Source organism: Oncorhynchus tshawytscha, linkage group LG32 (genome assembly GCF_018296145.1).
Source record: "Oncorhynchus tshawytscha isolate Ot180627B linkage group LG32, Otsh_v2.0, whole genome shotgun sequence".
In the NCBI taxonomy this organism is placed as follows: domain Eukaryota; kingdom Metazoa; phylum Chordata; class Actinopteri; order Salmoniformes; family Salmonidae; genus Oncorhynchus; species Oncorhynchus tshawytscha.
In genome coordinates this window covers 1,772,114-1,791,694 of record NC_056460.1, presented here as the reverse complement: position 1 = coordinate 1,791,694, position 19,581 = coordinate 1,772,114, and the positions used below count along the sequence as shown (strand labels likewise).

General features: G+C 40.5%; 1 protein-coding gene and 1 long non-coding RNA gene across 2 annotated transcripts; both read right to left on the bottom strand.

Annotated features, from left to right (window-relative positions):
• Positions 1–4,907: 4,907 nt before the first annotated feature.
• Positions 4,908–9,525, bottom strand: LOC112257891. The gene is made up of 5 exons (XR_002954658.2): positions 9,250–9,525; positions 5,820–5,859; positions 5,568–5,708; positions 5,402–5,481; positions 4,908–5,267 (listed from the first exon to the last, which is right to left on the bottom strand). It is a non-coding gene; the product is annotated as an uncharacterized LOC112257891 (long non-coding RNA).
• A 2,415-nt stretch (positions 9,526–11,940) lies between these two features.
• LOC112257885 (zinc finger protein OZF-like) lies at positions 11,941–19,344 on the bottom strand (the record flags this gene model as incomplete). The annotated part of the gene is made up of 2 exons (XM_024431808.2): positions 11,941–13,824; positions 19,185–19,344. Coding segments are annotated over 2 exons (1,389 nt in total), but the record flags the coding sequence as incomplete, so codon positions are not given.
• Between the last annotated feature and the right edge of the window lie 237 nt (positions 19,345–19,581).

Below are 19,581 nucleotides of genomic sequence, written 5' to 3'. Positions count from 1 at the left end.
ACGTTACGGAAAAGCAAACCATGCAATAATCTGAGTACAGAGTTCAGACAACAATGCAGCCAAAAAGATATCCGCCATATTAGTCAGAAATAGCGTTATAAATATTCACTTACCTTTGATGATCTTCATCAGAATGCACTCCCAGGAATCCCAGTTCAACCATAAATGTTTGATTTGTTTGATTATGTCCAAATTAGCTTCTTTTGTTAGGGCGTTTAGTACACAAATCCAAACGTGAGTTCAGGTCCAGCCGAACGTCGGACGAAAAGTTCAAAAAGTTATATTACAGGTCGTAGAAACATTTCAAACTAAGTATAGAACAAATCTTTAGGGTGTTTTTATCATAAATCTTCAATAACGTTCCAACCGGAGAATTCCTATGTCTCTAGAAAAGCAATGGAACGCAGGTCGCTCTCATGTGAAATGCGCGTGATCAGCGCGTGACTCTCTGCCAGACACCTGACTCATTCAGCTCTCATTCAGTCCCACTTCACAGTGGAAGCCTCAAACCAGTTTCTAAAGACGGTTGACATCTAGTGGAAGCCTTAGGAAGTGCAACATAACCAATATCCCGCTGTATCTCCAATAGGAGCTGAGCTAAAAAAAAAAAATCTGATTTCCCACTTCCTGTTTGGATTTTTTCTCAGGTTTTTGCCTGCCATATGAGTTCTGTTATACTCACAGACATCATTCAAACGGTTTTAGAAACTTCAGAGTGTTTTCTATCCAATACTACTAATAATATGCATATATTAGCATCTGGAACAGAGTAGCAGGCAGTTTACTCTGGGCACCTTATTCATCCAAGCTACTCAATACTGCCCCCTGTCACCAAGAAGTTCAAAAGAATCATAACTTTATTGACAACACTCAAATGGATACAGTCATTAACGCGGTTCTTAATACTGTAGCAAACATTATATTAAGGAGGACATTCAAGCGAGCCTTACAATTATAATCCAAAGTAGTGTGAAATGCAGTCATAAGCAACCTGGAAATGGAGGTTACTCTCCTGAGTTTTCCCCATTCACATTCAGAATAGTTTGTGAAAAACTCAAATGCTCACCATTTTTGCTCCAGGCAGATATAGTACATCCATAACTATCGGTTTCCTCATTAGCAGGGAGGAGTTTCTATAACCAAATTGCATGTGCAATGCCCTCGTGCCGCAATTTTAAGAAAAACAGAAAGGGGCCTATATTGGAGACCAAAAGTCATCTGGCACAGTGCTTAGTTTCAACAACATGAATAACTTATTTCTAGCCTACAATCAACGATGTTACTACTAAAATATGACTTTTCTTTCTCATTTTAAGACAATTTTAACATTCATTACAGACTTCAAATGTTGTACAACATCATGGCTATGCTGTTGGCATCACCTTTTACAGTGTATTTCCACTGTTGTGGGCCTTTAACCATTTGTCTGACTTTGTTGTTCACACAGGAGAGATGCGGGACTATTGTGGATTCCTCTGGGGAGCCTCAACAACCTCATGATGCTGACGAGGCAGAGAAGAGTCTCTCCTCAAGAAACACCTGCAGAGATCCACAGGGAAGAGAACTCACTGAGAAATCTTACAGCTGTGGTCAATGTGGGAAGAGTTTTTGTCAATCTAGAGATCTGACAGTGCACCAGAGAACACACACAGGAGAGAAACCTCATAGCTGTGATCAGAGATAATCTGATAAAAAATCTCTTATCAAATATCAGAATATGTATACATGGAGTTGTTTCATGATATCAATGAATTGATGTCACAATGTAGAATGTTTTAACATTGTAGTAGGAGTATTTTAATGATATCACAATGCAGAACCTAAATGTTTGCTCCCTGTTCTATGGATTTCAGCATGATATGGATATTAGCCTCAGGGGAAAAATCCAGGCTCTGAATTGAATGGGGCCACAGTATCTCCTGACCCCTCCTGTCTCAGCCTCCAGTATTTATGCTGCAGTAGTTTATGTGTCGGGGGGCTAGGGTCAGTTTGTTATATCTGGATTACTTCCCCTGTCCTATTCGGTGTCCTGTGTGAATTTAAGTGTGCTCTCTCTAATTCTCTCTTTCTCTCTCTCTCTCAGAGGACCTGAGCCCTAGGACCATGCCCCAGGACTATCTGACATGATGACTCCTTGCTGTCCCCAGTCCACCTGGCCGTGCTGCTGCTCCAGTACCAACTGTTCTGCCTTATTATTATTCGACCATGCTGGTCATTTATGAACATTTGAACATCTTGGCCATGTTCTGTTATAATCTCCACCCGGCACAGCCAGAAGAGGACTGGCCACCCCACATAGCCTGGTTCCTCTCTAGGTTTCTTCCTAGGTTTTGGCCTTTCTATGGAGTTTTTCCTAGTCACCGTGCTTCTACACCTGCATTGCTTGCTGTTTGGGGTTTTAGGCTGGGTTTCTGTACAGCACTTTGAGATATCAGCTGATGTACGAAGGGCTATATAAATAAATTTGATTTGATGAGATTTAACAAAAAGTGACTAACAAAAAAAGAGTTGTCCTCTAACCAGGGATGTACACATTATTCCCATATTCTGTGTTTTTTTTAGCTGTTAGTTTTAACAGGACGTGCAACCTCATCTCCCTCCTCTCCGCACACCTGATATCGATGAGTGATGACAAATAAGTGTTGCGTTCCTTTGTTTAGCGACCCCTAAATTTAAATGCATCACTCCAAAATGTAGCTGACTGTCTTCTGCAGGTTGTCCTCTAACCAGTGAGGTAAAAGATATCTCCCATTTCCACGTGTTTTTTTAGTTAGCTTCAACAGCAAGTACAACCTGATTTCCCCCTGATCGATATCAGCGATTTATTGCTACTTGTCAAAACAACAGTGTTTCTGGTGCTTGTGCAGTTTATAAGGAGCTTGTTTAAATAAATACAAGTAATATGATTATTGTGGCAGATGTTTGTGTGCAAATAGCACGTTATGTTTAGGTTTTCAATATATCACAAACTGTTCCTGCATATTGGTTATTGATTTAGACACGTTAAAAATGTGTTTTGACATTGGGGCTATCCCACTTAGCAAAATGTAATTGAAAAGCTGTTGAAAATAAGACTATGCAATTAAATATTTCATATTTACATTTCATGTAACATTTAGTAATGATAATTATTTATGCAACCAACTGACAATTTTTTTGTACAATTATATTGACATTGTTGCCCTGCTTTTAGAATATCAGGGTTAATTCTCAGATGTGCCAACCCAAATGTACTAGAGCATGACATTGGGGACTGGGCCCCGATCCAACAACATGCCTATCTCGTGAACCCTGAAAAGAGAAAGAGGCTCTGCAGTGAGGTGGAAAGTTACTACAGATATTGCAGGAGTTTCCTCTTGAAATCAGACATGTCGGTGGTGAGAACAACCTGGTTGCTGATTGTCTCAAGGGTGGGCAGTCAAAAAGTGTTGTGTTTTGCATTTAGCCAGTGCATTGCCATTTATTTTGACTGCAGATAATTCAAGGTTAGTGATTAATTTTTATCTTTATTTCTGCTTTTTGTGAATGCTATATTTTGCTGGAAAATGGCTGTGCTTATTATGGTTTGGTGGAGACCTAACATAATCGATTGTAGTGCTTTCGCTGAAAAGCCTATTTGAAATCGACACTTTGGTGGGATTAACAACAAGATTATCTTTAAAATGATTTAAGACACATGTATGTTTTAGGAATTGTAATTATGAGATTTCTGTGGTTTGAATTTTGCGCCCTCTATTTTCACTGGTAGTTGTCATATTGATCCCGGTTATGGGATTGCAGCCATAACAAGTTAAGACATAGTATAAGATAGTAAGGTGCACCTGTAATTATTTTAAAACTGGACCCCATTTTAGAAGTATTGAAAGATATAAATGTAGGATTACATTATCCTAGGAACGTACCACGAGATAGAAATGTGGAAATATTCCCGCAGGTAAATTTTTTTGTTGAAAAACAACTAATTGATTAGGTATGTTTGAGAAAAGCATTGTGTCACTGTGGAAATGAGTCTTAATCTGATGTTTGGATAGTAACATATAGAAATATGCTTAATCAGATGATTGAAATTTGGATAATGAGCGGGATGATATTTTAGAAAGCAGCGGAAGGTCTATAGTTCCTGGCAGGCTTGATTTTACCGTGGTCTCTGTGATGTTAGAGAACGGTTGAGGATCCCATGGTCATTGTTCGGGAAACAAAAGTTTATTTCTTGTTCTGCAGGGAGTATGTTTGGAGAGTGCTTGAAAAAGCAAATGGAATGGTTGTCGTGAGTACCTGACAATTTATTACGTTTTATATGGATTCTGTGCATATATGAAAATATGAATTGTATGTGTATAATCGATTACTATTGATTTGATGAAGTAATACTGGGAATATAATTAGATACAATTTAAACCACCCATTTGTAGACGTACCTAGGTTCTGAGTTGGTATCTTTAATGGATCATTTGATAAACATGGAGGTTTAAGCATTATTAAACAGTCTACAAAGTCTGGGCAGTTGTCTCAGAAACTGATGGGAGTGTGTCCACTTTAGTGTACCCTAAATTACCCTAAGGATGAAACGCTAATTGGATTTTCTCCATCCGGGTACTACATTTGAAATAAAACTGCCCGTAGGCCTGAACATTTTATATTTTTCTTCCCAGTATGAGAGGTGTTGCTAGATTTATTGAATAAACATTTTTTCCAAAAAGTTAGAGAGAACCAAGGTGGCTGACTAGCTGTTGATGTTGAAGAAGCGTCCCGTCCACTAGATTATACGTCACAGTGACAGAATCACCTGAAAGACGCACATCGCCATCTGCTGACTGGAGTTGGTATCGCAGTTGAGAAAATACTTTCAGACAAAAAGCTAAAAAGCGACTGCCTCTAAAAACCATCGACTCCTTTTGAAAACGGGCGATGTGGCATCAGAAACATTTATTATCGTGTAAAAATGTACTACAAAGTGAAGCTAAATAGAATAACTTTGGTCATACCCAGTCAGCACGTGACATCGAATTATGGGCGATATCAGGTCTGTCTGTTGTGGCCGCTATTTCATTAATCCCTCTCATCCCCAGAGCACAGTAAACTTAAGAACATGTGTTTTTCTGAAATTTAAGGGAAAATAAAAAATCCAGCACTAGCAGAGCCCCAAGTCCCATGGGGACGTCCTCGAGGGCGTGGATGTTCTCCCCATCAAAGGCCAGCGGGATTTCACTCTCATGGTGAAATGGATTTCCGCCGATGTGCAGTAAAGGATTGAAGAGCGGTGAAATCTGTGTCAACAAAAGTAAGAAAAGATTAATACACATACAATTAACAAAGACCATAACAAATGTTCAGCTGTAGTTTTATATAAGCGTGCACACCTATGTTTATGAAGAAACAGATGATTTGTGCATAGGCATACCTTGTCACGGGCGTAAAGGCCACTCGGGTCCTCATTGAAGATGTTGGGCAAGAGCAGAATCGCTGCTGTGGTCTCCAGTCCTAGTAAAGTAAAGCAATGATCTTACTACACTTGCTAATTTTATTACAAAATACATTAGAGAAAGGGAAGGAATAAGAGCAAGTACCTCTTCTGTATTGTCCTTCAGGGACTGTCAAAATAGCAGGAAGATGTCCTCACCCCTGCCTCGCCTCTCTACCTCCGCTAGTCCTTGAATTATATTTTTGTCTATATCCATTCCATGGACTTGATTAATTTCTGAGAAGATCTGAAAAGATAATTTGCACACATTTGTATGCTAATAGATTTCAGTTTGTATTGACTGCTATGTAGGTTAAATGTTCACTTCAAATGCAGCTGTCCTACAACATATCTGTACCTTCTTCTTGATCCCAATTGCAGTGTGTCCATGTTCTGTCCTATAAGAATTTCAAAGAAAGAGAAAATGTGTCAAAGAATAGTCTTACAAGCATTAAAACAAATATATATATATTAAATAAATATTGAAAGATAAAAGGCATCGACATACAATTTAATGCAAAATAGAAGAACATATTGGAGAAAGCATTAGCCAATACAGTACTGCCATACAGGCCTAATATCACATTTCAAGATATCATTGCACACATTGTTCAATGTTTTATCAGGCTGACTTGAAAGATTATACGTAACATTTTTCTGCGTGGCAATACTGTGTTTGGATTCTGAAGAGCATTTATATAAAAGAGGTAGTCTAGACACTGTATTAATACCATTATGCATTTGAATCCAATCTACAACTTCCATCTAAGATATTAATTTCCCTCCACGAGGGGGCGGACATGTAACGTTTCCAAAATGGGATAGTTTTGTACATGTAACGTTTCCAAAATGGGATAGTAATTGTCCATGTAATGTTTCCAAAATGGGATAGTATTGTCTATGTAACGTTTCCAAAATGGGATAGTATTGTACATGTAACGTTTCCAAAATGGGATAGTATTATCCATGTAACGTTTCCAAAATGGGATAGTATTGTCCATGTAACGTTTCCAAAATGGGATAGTATTGTACATGTTACGTTATGACCCCTTGTGAGTTAATAGTATTGCATCATGTAGCAGGCTATATAAAGAGGAAGACCTCCATTGACGATTCAGTTCGTTGTAACATCTCATCTGGACAGGTCACCGTACACAGTTAGTTAACGTTAGCTAGTTCATTCTTACAAAAGTGAGAAAGGCTTTAGTCCGGCTCTATTCCATAGGCGGCGATTTTGTGTCCCAAGAACAAGACCTCTGATTGTGCAAAAGTGCATTTTTCATTGAGTGTCAGGCCAGTCTCCTGGAGTCGGGTCAGAACTGCTGTGAGCCTTACATCATGTTCTGCTCTGTCCCTTCCGCACACGAGCACATTGTCCGCGTGGACTATGACGCCACTCAGCCCATCCAACAGCTGGGACATGAGTCTTTGGAAATGCTCAGGACCCGAAACCAAATGGCAAAACATTAAAACAGTAACGGCCAAACGGTGTTTTAAACGTTGTGAGCGCCCTACTCTGATGACAGCGGTATCTGGCAGAAATCTGAGCGGGCATCCAGCTTTGTGAAGACTTGTGAGCCATCCAACTGAGCCAGTGACTGCTCCACTGATGGTAAGATGTGTCTCTCTCTGCAGAGTGCCTCATTCAAGTTAGTCATGTCCACACAGATCCTTATTTGGCTTTTGGGACCACCACCATACCTGCACTCCAGTCTGTGGGACTCTCTATTTTAGACACCACCCCAATTTCTTCCATCGTCAACCAACTCTTCCTTTACTCTGGCCAATAAAGGGATAGGCACCCGCCGGGGGTGGTAAGGGCATAGGGGACAGCATCCTCTTTCAGGCAGATTTTGTAGTCACCTTCTATCCTTCCTAGACCAGAAAACACTTTTGGGAATTTCTTTTGAAAACCTCACCTGGGTCCACCAGTTCGCTCACTCTCTCAATGAGTTGCAATACTTCAATTGCTGGCAGCCCCAGCTAGAGTCAATGACGAAGACAGGCTGGATGGCACTTTTATCTTTACTCTCCAGTTCAATCACCAAGTGCCCTACCACTGGTAAAATCTTATTACTGGGCCCGTACAGTTTTGTTTGTATAGAGCAAAGGGCCATCTCCGCTATAGCTATACAGCCTAGTTGGGATAGCTGTCACTGCTGCCCCAGTGTCTAGTTTAAATGACACAACCTCCCCATTGAGTTTAATGTCTGAATGCCAGCCAGCGTTGTTTCCCTTTACTTCTCCCAGAAAGATGCTGTCCTGCTGTACCTCCTCTGAGACCTCATGCATTTGCTTTAATCGACAGACAGCTGAAAAGTGTCCTCTCCTGTGACATTTCCTGCATTCCGCATCCTTTGCTGGGCAATCTTTCAATCTGTGGAAAGGGGATTTCCTGCATTTGCGACAAACACTTGAACTAGCTACTGGTGCTGTCTGTGATTGTTTTCTCCACGTCTGTCTCTGTTCTGTGTTCCCCTCCGTTTTTTTTTAGCTCGGTATGAAAATGCATTTATTTCCTTGTCTGCTGTCTTTTTACTGTCTCACTCTGCCTAACCTGGTTTACAGCTTTGGACAAGGTAAGCTGGGAATCCAACTAACTTTTCAGAAAGTTATATATTTCTTATTCCCACTACAATCCGATCTCTGATCAGCTCTTCCCTGAGCGCGCCAAACTGACAATGTTCTGCTAGTTTGTGAACAGCTGTGATAAAACTGTCGGTGGTTTCACCCTGCTCCTGTTTGCGCATATTAAACCTAGCTCTCTCAAAAATAATGTTGTGTCTCCCTACAAAATGCGTTTCAAAAGTCTTTAAACGGCACTGTAGTTAAGTTTCTCTTCCTCAGTCAACCGTGAAGCATTTAATATATCCTCGGCTTCATCACCCATAGAGTAGATCAGTGTATTAACTTTAAACGCCTCATTTTTCACGTTGAAGCCTGATGCTACCCTGTACCTTTCAAAGCGCCTGATCCAGTTCGGCCAGTTTTTAATGTCCATACAAACAAAATTATCCAGGGGACTAATGCGAAATCCGTCTGCACTAGCCACTGGCCTGTCCGTGTTTGCGCCAGAGCCCGTTTAACTTGGAGACCCAAACCCTGAAATCCCGCCAGCTTCTTCCTTCTTGCAACATGTTGCTTAGCAGTAACTTAGTTAGCAAAATAATTATATGCGCTGATTTATCTCCAACACGGTGCCCTCACTGATTTGAAACAGCCTAAATGCATGATTTACTTGGGACGCCCTTCACGTTTATGTGAATTTCAAAACCACTTCTGACACCATGTAGTATGATCTAAAATAAGGACGCGCGACAACAAGGTTCTAGCTCCAGCCTGGTTTATTAACCTAACCCTCGCATGTCCTACATAGGTACGGATACCCCCAAGGGACATCCTACTACAAACCAGAATTGTCTTCGTTATTCATTAGTATGTTATATTATTATATAAATTATTTCGATACATATTCAGAGCCAAACATCAACCCAAACTTACCTTTTTAACTGTTGTACAATATATGGGAAATAATATAGTTGAGGGAAATAATCCAAACCAAGTTGTGCCTCAATAGGACATAACGTTATCTAGCTAGGTAACGGTACTCATACAACGCCGACGGTCAAACCCGACTTTCTAATATTTACGGTAATTAACTAAAGTAACGTTATGAAGATGTTCACAGAAAACCAGAATTGTCTTCGTTATTCATTATTAGCATGTTATAGTATTATATAGAAATGATTTCGAGACATATTCAGAGCCAAACATCAACCCAACTTAACCTTTCTAACTTGTTGTTGCATCCAAACTTGTCACCATCGTTTTCAGTTGTAATTACGAAGTTCCCGGAAGAAGTCCAGCAACAACGGAGGTTCCTCGATGAACCCACCTTCTAACAAGCTCTTTGAAGAACCTTTTGGGGCTGTTTTTCATTGACCAAGAACCCTACGGTTCTTAGGGGATCTGACAACAACTCCAGTTGAACCCTTCATTTTTAGAGTTTTATTCGGCTCTATTTACTCTCAGATTCAAAACATGCTGATTAGCATCAACGATCAAGTCAGCTGCTGCTGCTCCAATACAGTATGAGGTGAGACGGTGAACTGACGTTGAACCGGGCAGTCAGTCATTCATGTAGTAGGAAGATGATGTTCAACTAGATATAAATCAGACCCAGCCTGAACTGTGTGATGTAGTAGGGACTTGTAGTTTCTCTAGAGATAAATCAGACCCAGAATGAACAGTGTGATGTAGTAGGGAGTTGTAGTTTCCAACAGAGCAATATTCCACATAGTTTAGGCATAAAACGTAATTAACTACAATGACCATAATCCATTGCGTGCCTATTTGTCTTGTCTGTGTTTCTTTTACACCTGCTATGTAAAAGAGACAGAATAATGCACAATAGTCAATGCTATCTGGGATATCTCAACCTTAAACCCGACCTTAACCATTTTAAATGTCAACTTCAATGGGCTAGGGACGTCCCAAGGATGTATCTCTATCTGAAAATACATGATCTAAGTGATTGATAGTTGGTATTCAGCAGTCATAAAGCCTTATTTACTTTAATAAACTACTAAAATAGTGATTTTGTCAGACAGCATAGACAGCTGCTCTACACTTTGACTGACTGATCTATTCATCCTTCCATCCCCTCCTCAGCCTTCCTGTCCTCTGAAGACCCAGTGAGGGTGGAGCTCAGTCAGAGAGCTGTTGAGGGACTGGTTAGGAAGAACACTTCTACAGCCAGAGAAGCTAGAGGTCACACATGGTTTAGATGGTAAATATTTATGTCCCCTTAGCAGTTCATCACGTCAGCAAAAGGGAATATGTTCCATCTATGTTTATTTACATGAGTACAAATTGTCCGTGGATATTGGTGTAATTTCCCACCCATTTCCTCTCAGGCACACTCATTTGTTCTTTGCTATTGTGAAGGTCATTTGTGTAAAATGTACTTTTCCCCCACTACTCTTTACATTGCTTATGCATATTCAGTGGCCTGACTGCATCCAGACTATGCCAAAGGCCCATCCTGGTAGATCTGAAACTAATGCAGCTTGGAGTGATCAGATGACAGAAGTCACATTTAGGTGCCAGGTGTAACTGAGGCCGTAGATGCTCCATATCCATTACTTGAGTGTTTAATATGACTAAATGTGTTTCTGTGTTGCAGGGGCAGTCAATAAATGGAACAGCAAGGCCACAGAACATGACATAAGCAGAGCTGTGGGAGACCACCTCAAGCCCCTGGTAGAGCCAGGGGTGGTGTTTACCACTCCTTCAACAGGCTTGAAAAGTGAGATTGAAACTGTTTTTCATACTAAGATGGGCCAAGAGTCTGTTGATTGGCCTGTCATTGGGTTCATTTGACTCACAATATGTTCAAATCAAGCTTTATTTATACAGCACATTTCAGACATGGATGCAACCCACTGAAACAGGAAAAGAAAACCCACACCAAACTTAAAGACAGGAAGCAAGCCAAAAAGGTGGCTCAACTAAAGGTGTTGACTCTCCACATCTATCAAGACAACTGGAGCACTCTTAAATAGAACCTGGACCAGCTCAGGTGAAACACCTTCCCACTAACGAGATGGACAAGCCAGCACAGGTGAAACACATACTGACTAACGAGGTGACACCAATCAGTTCGTCCTACATGCTAGTCCAAGTCCAACCTCAAAACATAAATGGAAAACCAAAGCCTGTAACACCTTCCCCCTTAAGACAACAAATATATCCTATATTTTTGTTGGACAAGTTTGCTTACCACCAACAGAAAAAAACTTCCATTTCACATTATAATCAACTACAATGCTTCACCTTCACCAATATAAACATGGCGTCTACTGGCTGTCAACAATTAAAAACAAGAAAAAACACATTTCTAAATAATAATATACAATTTTCTCATTTTTCTTTCTATAGAATCCTAAAACTCACTAGCTTCTAGAACTCTCATCTTCCTAAAAACTCACTAGCCTCTAGAACTCTCATCTTCCTAAAACTCACTAGCTTCTAGAACTCATCTTCCTAAAAACTCACTAGCTTCTAGTCCACTTGGAACGAGTCCAAACAAAACCCATCTCCAATACAGAAAAACGTGCAGTCACAAATTGTGATCAAATGTACACCCCTTTGTTAATATGTATTGGCAATAATTCACTTAATTGTCAGGCATTGAATAATAAAACATGTATCTTTTGTCAGGCTGAATGTTTGAAATATGAGGTGATTTGAGACATGCGTCTTCAGTAGTGGAATAAAGACAATTAGCAATTGAATGTTGTCAAGAAAGATGGTTAATAAAATTGATTATAGACCAATTTATTATACTTTGTCCATGTGTATTTATTTATTTATTTTAACCTTCATTTTAACAGGAACCGAAAGGTTGCTGGACTGGATCCCGAGCTGACAAGGTAAAAATCTGTCATTCTGCACATAAACAAGGCAGTTAACCCACTGCTCCCTGTTAGGCCGTCATTGTAAATAAGTCAGTTAAGAACAAATTCTGGCTTACAATGACAGCCCAACGCTCTAACCACTAGGATACCTGCAAGTAAGTTGAAATTAAGTTATTTTCAAGTCATTGAAAAAAATTACCCCAAAATACATATCTTCAACCGAACGTATATTGGACGTCGGGCATAGTCTTCTTTTGAACGTCTTTTCAATGACATTTTGCTCCATGGGAAAGCACGATGTCAAACCAGTGTTAACGTGTCCAAATCAATAACCAATACGCAGAAACAGTTTGGGATAAATTGAAAACCTAAACATAACATGTGCTATATACCTAAACATCTGCCACAATAATCATGTTATTTGTATGTTTTAAACAAGCTCCTTATAAACTGCAGTGGGTCACCAACGTGGTAAGTGTAACACAACTCAACACAACTTTCAATTCAGAGCCTGGATTTTTCCCCCGAAAGCTAATATCCATATCATGTTGATATCAATTGATAAGGGGGCAAACATTTAGGCTTCTACATTGTGACATGATTAAAATACTCCTAGTACAATGTTAAAACATTGACAGTAATTCATTGATATCATGTGTGTTCTCTGGTGTTGTACCAGGCTGTTGGACTGAGTAAAACTCTTCCAACATGGATTTCAGCTACAGGATGTCTCTCCTGTGTGTGTTCTCTGGTGTATAGTCAGCTGCCCAGATGTAGCAAAACTCTTCCCACATTGACCACAGCTATAGGGTTTCTCTCCTGTGTGTGTTCTCTGGTGTGATATCAGGTTGCTTAGCTGAGTAAAACTCTTCCCACATTGATCACAGCTATAGGGTTTCTCTCCTGTGTGTGTTCTCTGGTGTGATATCAGGTTGCTTTGCTGAGTAAAACTCTTCCCACAGTGAGTACAGCTAAAAGGTTTCTCTCCTGTGTGTATTCTCTGGTGTCGAGTCAGATTTCTATATGTAGTAAAAATCTTCCCACATTCATCACAGCTAAACGGTTTCTCTCCTGTGTGTGTTCTCTGGTGTGAAATCAGGTTGCTTAGCTGAGTAAAACTCTTCCCACATTGAGAACAGCTATAAGGTCTCTCGCCTGTGTGTGTTCTCTGGTGTGATATCAGGATGCTTAGCTGAGTAAATCTCTTCCCACATTGATCACAGCTATAAGGTTTTTCTCCTGTGTGTGTTCTCTGGTGTGATATCAGGCTGGTTGAATGACTAAAACTCTTCCCACATTCAGTACAGCTAAAAGGTTTCTCTCCTGTGTGTGTTCTCTGGTGTATCTTCAGATGGCTATATTGAAGAAAACTCTTCCCACATTGAGTACAGCTAAAAGATTTCTCTCTTGTGTGTATGCTCTGGTGTAGAGTCAGATTTCTAGATGTAGTAAAAATCTTCCCACATTCATCACAGCTATAAGATTTCTCACCTGTGTGTGTTCTCTGGTGTGATATCAGGATGCTTAGCTGAGTAAAACTCTTCCCACATTGATCACAGCTATAAGGATTATCTCCTGTGTGTGTTCTCTGGTGTAGTATCAGGCTGGTTGAATGACTAAAACTCTTACCACATTCAGTACAGCTAAAAGGTTTCTCTCCTGTGTGTGTTCTCTGGTGTATCTTCAGATGGCTGTATTGAACAAAACTCTTCCCACATTGATCACAGCCGTAAGGTTTCTCTCCTGTGTGGATTCTCTGATGAATTTTAATGCCTGATGAGGTGAATCTCTTCCCACAGTCAGAGCAGCAGTGAGTTCCCTTCCCTGTGGATCTCCGCTGGTGTTTCTTGACGTGTTCTGATCTGTAGAAACTCTTCTCTGCCTCGTCAGCATCATGAGGTTGTTGAGGCTTCCCAGATGACCCACGGTAGTCCAGTCTCTGTCCTGTGTGAACAAAAAGTCAGACAGATGGTTAAAGGCCCACAACAGTGGAAATCCATTGTAAAAGGTGATTGTACAACAATTGACGTATAATGAAGGTTAAAATTATTTGACAATTGTCTTAAAATGAGCAACAATTGTCATATTTAGTCTTGTTTTCACATTAGTAGTAACATCTATGATAGAAGGCTAAAAATAAAGTTAGTAAAGTTGTTGAAACCCTAAGCAATGTGCCAGACGACTTTGGGTCTCCAATACAGGCCCCCTTCTGTGTTTGCTAAAATTGCGGCATGAGGGTGAAGCACACGCAATTTGGTTGCAGAAACTCCTGTTAATGACGAAACCCTGTTAATGACGAAACCACTAGTTATGGATGTAGTATATCTGGTAATGAGGAAACCCCTAGTTATGGATGTAGTATATCTGGTAATGAGGAAACCGCTAGTTATGGATGTAGTACATCTGGTAATGAGGAAACCGCTAGTTATGGATGTAGTACATCTGGTAATGAGGAAACCGCTAGTTATGGATGTAGTACATCTGGTAATGAGGAAACCGCTAGTTATGGATGTAGTATATCTGGTAATGAGGAAACCGCTAGTTATGGATGTAGTACATCTGGTAATGAGAATACCACTACTTATGGATGTAGTATATCTGGTAATTAGGAAACCGCTAGTTATGGATGTAGTGCAGTGGGGCAAAAAAGTATTTAGTCAGCCATCAATTGTGCATGTTCTCCCACTTAAAAATATGAGAGAGGCCTGTAATTTTCATCATAGGTACACTTCAACTATGACAGACAAAATTAGGAAAAAAATCCAGAAAATCACATTGTAGGATTTTTTATGAATTTATTTGCAAATGATGGTGGAAAATAAGTATTTGGTCACCTACAAACAAGCAAGATTTCTGGCTCTCACAGACCTCTAACTTCTTCAAGAGGCTCCTCTGTCCTCCACTCATTACCTGTATTAATGGCACCTGTTTGAACTTGTTATCAGTATAAAAGACACCTGTCCACAACCTCAAACAGTCACACTCCAAACTCCACTATGGCCAAGACCAAAGAGCTGTCAAAGGACACCAGAAACAAAATTGTAGACCTGCACCAGGCTGGGAAGACTGAATCTGCAATAGGTAAGCAGCTTGGTTTGAAGAAATCAACTGTGGGAGCAATTATTAGGAAATGGAAGACATACAAGACCACTGATAATCTCCCTCGATCTGGGGCTCCATGCAAGATCTCACCCCGTGGGGTCAAAATGATCACAAGAACGGTGAGCAAAAATCCCAGAACCACACGGGGGGACCTAGTGAATGACCTGCAGAGAGCTGGGACCAAAGTAACAAAGCCTACCATCAGTAACACACTACACCGCCAGGGACTCAAATCCTGCAGTGCCAGATGTACTGGCTTAAGCAGGGGGACACATGTCCAGGCCCGTCTGAAGTTTGCTAGAGAGGATTTGGATGATCCAGAAGAAGATTGGGAGAATGTCATATGGTCAGATGAAACCAAAATATAACTTTTTGGTAAAAACTCAACTCGTCGTGTTTGGAGGACAAAGAATGCTGAGTTGCATCCAAAGAACACCATACCTACTGTGAAGCATGGGGGTGGAAACATCATGCTTTGGGGCTGTTTTTCTGCAAAGGGACCAGGACGACTGATCCGTGTAAATGAAAGAATGAATGGGGCCATGTATCGTGACATTTTGAGTGAAAACCTCCTTCCATCAGCAAGGGCATTCAAGATGAAACGTGGCTGGGTCTTTCAGCATGACAATGATCCCAAACACACAGCCCGGGCAACGAAGGAGTGGCTTCGTAAGAAGCATTTCAAGGTCCTAGAGTGGCCTAGCCAGTCTCCAGATCTCAACCCCATAGAAAATCTTTGGAGGGAGTTGAAAATCTGTGTTGCCAAGCAACAGCCCCAAAACATCACTGCTCTACAGGAGATCTGCATGGAGGAATGGGACAAAATACCAGCAACAGTGTGTGAAAACCTTGTGAAGACTTACAGAAAACGTTTGACCTCTGTCATTGCCAACAAAGGGTATATAACAAAGTATTGAGATAAACTTTTGTTATTGACCAAATACTTATTTTCCACCATAATTTGCAAATAAATTCATTACAAATCCTACAATGTGATTTTCTGGATTTTTTTTCTCATTTTGTCAGTCATAGTTGAAGTGTACCTATGATGGAAATTACAGGCCTCTCATCTTTTTAAGTGGGAGAACTTGCACAATTGGTGGCTGACTAAATACTTTTTTGCCCCACTGTATATCTGATAATGAGGAAACCGCTAGTTATGGATGTAGTATATCTGGTAATGAGGAAACCACTAGTTACTGATGTAGTATATCTGGTAATGAGGAAACCACTAGTTATGGATGTCGTATATCTGGTAATGAGGAAACCACTAGTTATGGATGGAGTATATCTGGTAATGAGGAAACCACTAGTTATGGATGTAGTATATCTGGTAATGAGGAAACCACTAGTTATGGATGTAGTATATCCAGTGGTGGGCCGTCAGGGCCTTCTCTGCTGGCCTAAACATCATCAGAATATATATTTAAAAATATATATATTTTCCCACAAATATGTATTAAATTATTCCCCAGAGTAAGAGTTATACTCTTCATTTCATAGCTTTCCTCTTGGTTGCACTGCTTCCTGCCCCAGGTTGAGATTTGGAGGGCTGGTCTTTATGTTAGATCTTTTATCCAATCATATTCAGCCATCATGTGTTGCCAGGGGGTCTAAAATCTGCCCTCAGGCCTTCAGAATCAACAGTGCAGGCGCTTGTAGTTTAAAGTGAATGGAAATGAAAATTTAGTGTCAACCAATCAGCTTTAGAGTTGGCTATTGTATGCCTGCTGGCTGGCTCCAGTGTTACACAGGAGCCAGCTAGCAGGCGTAGTGCGTGCACGTATTTTGATTGGATTACCAATATTGAGAGGCAAGTCCTATGGGCAGGTCTATGCAGAACCTCAGAACTAGGAAACTGAATTTGATAAACGAAATAATACGCGTACTACTAAGCTGTTTTTTCAACCCACAATGGCGGAAGGAGGAGAAGATATCGATTTGGTCGAGGATATAATTATAATGCCATTCTCAAAACAAACTTTTCAAGAAAAGTTAGACATTGTAAGGAGAGGTCGCCCGACGCCAACGCTACAAAGCCTGTCAGAGGCGGGAAAGGGGTTTGTTCGCCACTTTCAAAGTTCCAACTACGAGCGCTATCAATGGCTCACAGGCTCCGAGAAGCACTGCAAACTGTACTGCTGGGAATGCAAGTGATCGATTTGGTGTTTGGAGCCACACTGGCTTTCCAATCTTGAGTTGTCTAACCAAGGCAGCAACGAGACACCAAAGTACGGCTGGCCACTTACAAGTAATGGTGCTTTTGAAAACTTTTGGGGACACCCGAGTGGATCTACAGCTCAACGAACAAGTGCACAGGGCAACGGAGCTGCACAATGAAAAGGTGAAAAAAATAGGAAATATTGAAAAGACTCATTGATTGTGTCATGTTTTTGGGTAAACAGGAGCTGTATTTTTTTTGGGGGGATTTAAAGCTCAAAGTTTGTGGACCAGAAATGGATTGAAGAAGAATATTAATATAACTCTGTTGCACTCGACTATGTTCTTGCCTATTAGTTGAACTGTACTGTATTGTACTCTTCCCCTGCAATTCTCTGAATAAAAATGTCAATTTCAAGGTGACGCAACTCCTGGTTATACTGCGTTTCTGTCTAAATGTATAGTGTCTAGAGCCATGGCATCATAATGATGGTAATAAGAGGTGGATTAATTTGGGTGGGACTGTGTAGGACCTCACTGAAGGCCCAGGCCCCAGGCACGCCACTGAGTATATCTGGTAATGAGGAAACCAATAGTTATGGATGGAGTATATCTGGTAATGAGGAAACCACTAGTTATGGATGTAGTATATCTGGTAATGAGGAAACCCCTAGTTATGGATGTAGTAAATCTGGTAGAGGAAACCACTACTTATGGATGTAGTACATCTGGTAATGAGGAAACCGCTAGTTATGGATATAGTACATCTGGTAATGAGGAAACAGCTAGTTATGGATGTAGTATATCTGGTAATGAGGAAACCGCTAGTTATGGATGTAGTATATCTGGTAATGAGGAAACCACTACTTATGGATGTAGTACATCTGGTAATGAGGAAACCACTACTTATGGATGTAGTACATCTGGTAATGAGGAAACCGCTACTTATGGATGTAGTATATCTGGTAATGAGGAATGGATGTTATGTGCAGTGGGGCAAAAAAGTATTTAGTCAGCCATCAATTGTGCATGTTCTCCCACTTAAAAATATGAGAGAGGCCTGTAATTTTCATCATAGGTACACTTCAACTATGACAGACAAAATTAGGAAAAAAATCCAGAAAATCACATTGTAGGATTTTTTATGAATTTATTTGCAAATGATGGTGGAAAATAAGTATTATTGGTGTAGAGAGGATAACAAAGGAGAGGGATCCCAAATGTGGATAAGTAGGTTACAGTAGGTTGTACCCAATTGGTTCTCTCTCTAGGTCATGCCAGTAGGTTACAGTAGGTTGTACCCAATTGGTTCTCTCTCTAGGTCATACCAGTAGGTTACAGTAGGTTGTACCCAATTGGTTTTCTCTCTAGTGGAAACAATTATTAACCTAATGTGGAAAGTGTTGATTTGGTCAACAACAAAATGAATGGCATATTTGCTATGTGAGGTTTACTGGATCTAACAGAAGTGTCGTAATTCTTAAATTCTTATGTGGACACGTGACATACCGACAACTTTGATAAAAAACACTATAGGACTTGTCTCCAGGTCGCTATGCATATTCATGCTAGTAGCTTAGCATCTCTCTGCATTGAATACAGGCGGATGAGGACAACAACCCTCATAGAATATAAACAATAGATAACAATAATAAGATGTATCCACCAATCCAAAGAAACGATAGGTGGGAGCTAGACAACCCACAGTGCTGCTTTGTGGACAACGACTCCGCATGTTAGGGCAGAGACTTCTTGTCAGTATATCCATCATCTTTGGTGAAGCCAACCAAACTCTCGCATGGCACTATTAGGGGGCACGGTGTAGTAAATCATAACTACATTAAAATCACATAGACCCTTCTCAAATATATATGTTAAGTCACTTTTTGGAAACGGAACGGAGAAAACAAGGGGTAGCTTGCTCTCTACGTCGTCTGATTCTAGACATATCAGTCATTATCCAAGGGCCCTCCGGTGAAAAGGTATTGACGAGCCAACTCAGAATATCCAAAGCGGAAAAACAAAGTTAAGGCGGTACTTACTGATGTTAATCAGATCTCCTATCTCCACCTCTTCATCTTTCAATGTGACAGTTATCTCCCCTTCCTTCTTCACGTCAAAAACGGCATCCTCTTTCTCACCCCCCTCTTTCACTGTGAACGCGACTTCCTCTTCTTTCACTGAAACAGCCTCGCCCTCAATTTATTTTTTAACTGTGACTTCCTCCTCGTCCTTCTCCTCTTTCACTACAATGTTCAGCCCCAGAGCTTCTTTCCAGCAGACCTCTTCTTCTTTAGCAGAGGGGAGAAGCTTAGTGTCCTCATGGTCGGGGATGTTAGCTAGCTATCATTAGCGACTGAGCTAGTGCTCACTTTAACCAGCCACTATAGCTGACTAATAAAAATAACGTAATATTAAATTAGCCCGCTAGCCAACACA